The 6,179-nt window shown below is 37.1% G+C and overlaps 2 protein-coding genes across 3 annotated transcripts; one reads left to right on the plus strand and one right to left on the minus strand.

The window, feature by feature from the left end:
- Window positions 1–130: 130 nt before the first annotated feature.
- On the minus strand, window positions 131–3,729 carry LOC108973762 (myb protein-like). Its single transcript, XM_018941241.1, has 2 exons — window positions 1,656–3,729; window positions 131–1,587 (listed from the first exon to the last, which is right to left on the minus strand). Exons 1-2 carry the CDS (start codon window positions 2,884–2,886, stop codon window positions 893–895), a joined length of 1,926 nt encoding a protein of 641 aa, XP_018796786.1. The 5' UTR covers window positions 2,887–3,729; the 3' UTR covers window positions 131–892.
- Window positions 3,730–4,231: 502 nt separating this feature from the next.
- LOC108973668 (geminin) lies at window positions 4,232–5,779 on the plus strand. Of its 2 annotated transcripts, XM_018941070.1 has the most exons (3): window positions 4,232–4,437; window positions 4,716–4,831; window positions 4,953–5,779. In XM_018941070.1, the coding sequence occupies exons 1-3, from the start codon at window positions 4,378–4,380 to the stop codon at window positions 5,461–5,463; spliced, it is 687 nt and encodes a 228-aa protein (XP_018796615.1). In that variant the 5' UTR covers window positions 4,232–4,377; the 3' UTR covers window positions 5,464–5,779. The 2 variants fall into 2 exon arrangements, with proteins under 2 accessions (XP_018796615.1, XP_018796616.1); XM_018941071.1 differs by lacking the exon at window positions 4,716–4,831.
- The last annotated feature ends 400 nt before the right edge of the window (window positions 5,780–6,179 follow it).

The following is a 6,179-nucleotide window of genomic DNA, read 5'->3' on the forward strand; positions in this document are numbered from 1 at the left end:
ATCAACCGATTCAGTGTATATGCCGTGCTGCAGTAATTACATTGTGCAGATTCGTATATTCATAAATTCGATGACAGATTCTTCACTCGCCTGCAAAATTCCATTTTTCAGAATTAAGAATCATTACACATTTGGATTTTATCTCTTTAAATCTTATATTTATTTGATAAAAAAGTTCAGATACGCTTTGTGTTCTCGTTTTGAGTAGGTACAATATTCGTTTACGTATTGTTAATAATTTAAGTTCTTGGATTACATGATAGGAGTGCACCGGGTTTTTACTGCTAATTTATAACATTTTTTCTTACTTTATATATAAAATAAAAAAACATTTCATCATTTACAAACTTAAATAATGGTTTGTTATTTTGCTTACTAGCCAATTTATATTTATAACTTACACATAGATACACGATGTAAAATTGCTGACGCATACCTGTATGTATATACATACAAATATGTAAAAATACATGCAAACACCATTTTAAGAGATGCATCGAGTACTGATAAACTTCTCAAACTTCTTTGGACTTAATTTCTATATTATATTTCTTCTTTCTATCGCTGTGCAACGGCTGCAAATGCCTTTTTACAAATAATATACCCTTTTGTCATAAATAAAAATGTATGAGAGTGGCATAAGCATGCCACCACCAACCTTATGTGCGTGTACTTTATGTATGTATATTGTACAAAAATAATAATAATTAACACGATAACAATCGTAGCATAGAAACAATAATTTAAAAAATAAGCAAATCTCGTAAATATCTGTGTGTACTCACATTAAATAATGTATGTACACATGTATGTGCATGCATGTATGGTATTTTTCTTAATCAACAATTATGTTTGATAAATTGCCTCGAAGAGTTTTCGCTTTGTGCTCACGTCATTTTTGCTTCTCAAAGTTCAGCGAGCGCGGCATTAGCGACAGATTCTTTAAGCACGCATGCGCTTGTTGCACCATGAATTGTTGATCCTTGGTTTGGCCGCATGCTAAACGCTCCCATTTGGGATCCAAATATTGTTGTCCATTCCGTTCACGCGGCGGCAATATCGACAATACATTTTGACTCTGTTGTTGTTGACGTTGTCGCTGTTGTGGACTATTTTCTTTTTTGGCTTCTTCATTGGTTTCAAGTAGTAGGTCAGCCTCACTGCATAAGGTATCTTTCATAATTATAGTTGTGGGTGAGAAAGCAATTGACTCGTTGGATGTAAGAAATTTACTCGGAGTCTCAGTTTCGTAAGGTAATGGTTTCTTTTCATGTTTGGCACCCATGCTGGGCATAACATTTTCACCCCAGCTGGTGATCAATGACTTTCGTGCCTTCTTTGTTGGTTGTGTTGTGGAACCACAAGCGCCAACGGTACTTCTAGATCCGTCATTAGTCAAGTCTGTATCCGATGAGATATTCTCCTTTTTAACAATCATGTTATTTGAGTCATTTACTTGTTCTTCCTGAATTATTTCGGCCAAATCCTCGACTAAGGAGGAAGGACTTGGTGGAATGTAACGTCGCTTCTTCCCTAGCGCGGCTAGAGCATCCTTGAAAGGTGTTGGCGTACGTGGACCTAAAATACCTGTAAGACATAGTGTGAATTTCATTTGAATTGTTTATTTAAAAATATATTAATTAAAACTTATGTACTTTTTTGTGGCGTTTCAATTGATGAACTTTCCAACTCCTTTTTGATTTCTACTCCGGGTCGCCCACTACCTTTGTGTACAGGCGTACTGGCACGTAAGCTTATGTCTTCAAACGATGGTAGACATGGTGAATTGAGAAATTGTGATGGGGAAAATGGTAAGGGTTTTATGGGTGTCATAACCGGTGACTCTGGCAATTTCGCTTCCGATTTTAACCACTGACTGGAAATTACACCCATATTATCGAAGCCAACTGTTGACATTGTATTTGTTGTGCACATTTCTAAGTGTTGTTGTTGTTCTGTTTGCGGACGCGCTCGCTTCAATATATTTGGTGGCGGGCGTGTAGGTGGTGGCTTAGCGGCTTGTTGCTGTGCTGATATTTGCATTGCCGCGACGGCCGATGTACTCGGCTGCTCATGGCTCTGTTCGGATTGCTGTCGCATTTGAGGACGCTGTAATATTTGTGCCGACAAGGACAGTGTTGGAGCAGGTGCTTGTGATTGTACTTGCGGTTGTGTAGGTGCACCGACACTCGCTTTTATCAGAGCTTTCAGATTTGATCGAGAATCTTGTAAATCAGGACATAGGCGTCCTAGAACTCTTAAGCGATGTGGATCGTATTTGCGTCTCATGGTGGAGTTCCAGTGGTTTTTTATGGCATTATCTGTACGTCCTGGTAGTAGCTTAGCTATTTTCGCCCACTGATTGCCCCATTCCATATGAGCATTAAAGATTATACGATCCTCCTCTTCCGTCCATGCAGTTTTCTTAATATTAGGATTGAGATGATTATGCCAACGTTCACGGCATTGTTTACCAATACGACCATTTAAGTATCGCGAAATCAATGTCCACTTTTTTGGACCGAATCGTCGTACTAGTTCAACAACTTTTTCATCCTCTTCTTTTGTCCAAGGACCCTTAATTAATTCTGGATTTAATACCTTAGCCCAACGCTGTTGTACTTGCTGTTCGGTACGATCTTTAAACTGTGGTGCAATCAGCTCCCACTGATCGCCATATTGTCCCACCAACCCTTTTAAAAGATTATCCTCAGCTCGAGACCAACGTTTGCCATAACCATTACCACCAGTGGTACGCGAACTCAAACTACTAGAATCATCATCGATGCCACCACCATTATCCGAGCATTCCGATTCGCCCGAATCTCCACTGCCACTTTCCAAACGCTCGGCGATAAAATAGGTATCAACATTTTCCGAATCCATATTTCGTTCCTTAAAACTATTATTTGTCTATATTCCCAATCGAACGGGTACAACTATGATATGTGTGAATATCCTTAAAATGTTGATATTGATGAACTTTACCACCGCAATAATAGCACTTTCCTATGCAATTATTATGCGCAACGTTTGCGTAATGTTCAAAAATTTCATGCGAAGAAGTTGATTCAAATACTTGTCCACAGCTCAAACATTTCACTCCCTCGTTTTGATGTTTTTTTAGAAGTCGTGGATGTATTGCGTCGTGCTCACAAAGTCCTCTTTGTGTTTGTGTAGGGGCTTCTATTTTACCTCCGCCAATTGGTATATGGTTAACGTTTTTGAAATTATTATTTGTACTCGAATTTAAGTGTCCAAACGGTTCCATTAAAATATATCGAATTTAAATGAAACTTATGATTGTCAAAAAAAAACTCCACCTGTTTGCAACTACAATTTACAACTAAACTTAGTTTTCTCACAGTTGACTTTTTCAAATTCAGCGTCTAAAAATCTAATTGCATGGCACATTAACAAACGTGAGCAGCGACGACTACGACACGCGCTGACAGCAGCTGTCACAAGCAGCGATCTGCTGCTGCGCCAGCCTAGTCCCACGGACGGACATACACACCCTCAGCTAGTTGCTTCTATTATATGCGTTAAATAGGCTCCAATTACTAAATTGACGTTAGTATAACCTTTTTCAAACTTGATCACCTTGAGGAGACGCTAAAATGCTTTTGATTGCACAAATTTCTAATTAGCTACATTTAATTCCGTTTGTAATATTTACAATTTTAATTTGCACAGAACGTTTCGTTCTCGTTTAACGACGGTTTTTACTTACACACACAATAGCCATTTTGAAATCAGCTCACAAGGTTGCATTTAGAGTTCAACGAGAAGAACTCATGCGCTGACAAATGGTTGAACAACGGCTTCAAAAATGATATGTTATAATAGTTAAAGGCAATATCAGAAACATACTTATAAAATTCTTAATATATTTTGCTGATACTAATTTCCATATTACGTTATGAAGTAAGACCTAAAATTAGCGCAAATATTTGCAAAAAAAGAAAGTTTTTGATGTTAACTTGTGCAAGGTCAATCAAATTTTTTATGTTACTTGGGACCATGTGTTTTAATAATTTTCTTCACTATAAGAAGCTTTCAAATTAATTAGTTTTGGAATCATTACTCCTTCAATTAAGATCAAAACAATGCATAATTATTCGCAAAAGTTCAAACTCCATATATCCGAATCAGTTTTTTCAAGACTTTATAATGCAACCTTGTGTCAATGTGCAGCTAACTTCTGTTGTCTACTTATTTGGCGCTTTTATTTGACATTTGCATCAGAAGAGCAGTAGAGGAATTTCGTTCAACCACCATATTTTAAAAACAATTTCATTTTAAAGCAACGCAACGGCGTCTTTTACGCGCGTTCAAATAAATTTGATTAAATTGTATTAATTACCAGTCGATAAAATGTCTAATGTCTCCACGAAAAAGATCTTCATTCAAATTGAATCCGCAGCCGAACAACAGGTAAGTAACTTCTAAATACTAAAAATGTACATAAAGCGAAGCCACGCCGATTAATTGAAAGGCCTACTAACGCATTACTGAAATTTAATAATGTTTCGTCTTCATTTCACAGCCATTTTACTTTTCTCCTCCACATTTTTTCATTTATACTAAATGTCTTCATTTTTTATTTACATTTGTTTGGTGCATTTTGTTTTTATGGCATGGGACCTATGTATATGTATATAAACGTCGCTAACTGCACTACACTTCATCCGCTTGTTTTTGATGTTGACTAGGAGAATTTAAAGAATCAGCGCAAGACCTTTAAGGTGCTGCAGCCAGGTGGAATCGCCAGTGACAAAGAAAACTTGGCTGGGCGCCCACAAATTGACAAACTGAGCCGCCTCAAAGCGTAAGTTGCGTGTTTCTTCTACTAATTCCTAATCGTAGTGGTATATTAGACATAATTAGTGTTTTTATAAAGAATGTAATTATAGATACTAATTTATTACATAAATTAATTACGTTCACAGCGCTACTGAGGCCTCTTTGGCTTCCACAGATTTACCAAAACGCAAAAAGGTTGAGACGCGTGCTTCGGAAACTCAGACTAGCCCACAAAAAAATGTCAGCGGCGCAGAAAAAACTACAATAACAGGTGAAGACCTTACTAGCGAAGAGAACCCCGGTGAGCTATATTGGGAACATTTAGCAGAGAAACGGCGTGAAGCTTTAGAAGAGACGCTCAAAGAAAATCAACATTTGCATGAACGAATTGAGGGATTAGAGGCAGAATTGGATACATCTCGTCAAATGTTGGAGGAGGCGCGTAATTTGGTCGAAGTATTGACGGAGATGTTAAATGAGAATGAGGCTGAACGTGAAATTGAAAGTGACGGTGGTGTTGTAGGCGGTGATGAACATGGGGGAACTGCCGGCAATATACTAGCTGATGATGACAACAGCAATGCATCCAAATCCAGTGCCGAAGCACCATTACCCAGTGCAGAGCATGATAGATTGGAACACTCTCGCACACCTTAAACAAGTACAATCTACAGGAGAAGGCTGTATGTTTAGCTTTACTTTATTAGCTCAATTGGAGTCGTCTCGCTCAACGTACTAATTTACAAGTTTATTACTTTATAACTATATTACCTTAAATACTTTAGTTTATTTAAACATTTTCTATTAATAATTTTACCCGACAAGTACGCACCAAAGCAAAACGACGGGATGCCGCTGCCCAGTATCGGTGCTCTAGTGCAGTACAAAATAGTTATTAATTCTCACATTTATTACAACTTTTTTATTTGTAATTAAAACCCAAACGTTCAACTGTTTAAATAATTGATTTTTATGTTTGCCCGGTGTTAGTTACGGATTTGAAATGAAAATGCATTATTTACATCTATTTCCTTTTAGGATTAATAATTGCGATTGAATGCTTATGTAGTACTTGAAAATGTATAATAAAATTATTAATTGTTGCTAAATTGTGATTGTTTAAATACGTTTACCCAGAAAGGACAAATATACATATGTATATGCTTATCCGTTCATATTGATAGAACCGATAAGCATATGTACAGAGAACGTATATTTATAGAGAAGGTCCAACAACGGACAGGCGTGTAAACTGTCAAARGCKAWCAAARTGCGATGAGTGCATTTCACCACAGCTAGCTAAGAAGGAGAAATCTTAACAGTGGAGCGTGAACAGAGCTGAGCATTCAATGAAAATTATGCTCAGAAATATA

The sequence above is a fragment of the Bactrocera latifrons genome, unplaced genomic scaffold (genome assembly GCF_001853355.1).
Source record: "Bactrocera latifrons isolate USDA-ARS-PBARC rearing strain unplaced genomic scaffold, ASM185335v1 scaffold_5, whole genome shotgun sequence".
Lineage (NCBI taxonomy): Eukaryota > Metazoa > Arthropoda > Insecta > Diptera > Tephritidae > Bactrocera > Bactrocera latifrons.

Coding starts and splice junctions, on each gene's coding strand:
- LOC108973762 (XM_018941241.1), bottom strand. CDS start 2,886: ATGGATTCGGAAAATGTTGATACCTATTTTATCGCCGAGCGTTTGGAA. Junction 1,588..1,655: donor AATTGAAACGCCACAAAAAA/GTACATAAGTTT, acceptor TATGTCTTACAG/GTATTTTAGGTCCACGTACG.
- LOC108973668 (XM_018941070.1), top strand. CDS start 4,378: ATGTCTAATGTCTCCACGAAAAAGATCTTCATTCAAATTGAATCCGCA. Junction 4,438..4,715: donor AATCCGCAGCCGAACAACAG/GTAAGTAACTTC, acceptor GATGTTGACTAG/GAGAATTTAAAGAATCAGCG. Junction 4,832..4,952: donor AAACTGAGCCGCCTCAAAGC/GTAAGTTGCGTG, acceptor TTACGTTCACAG/CGCTACTGAGGCCTCTTTGG.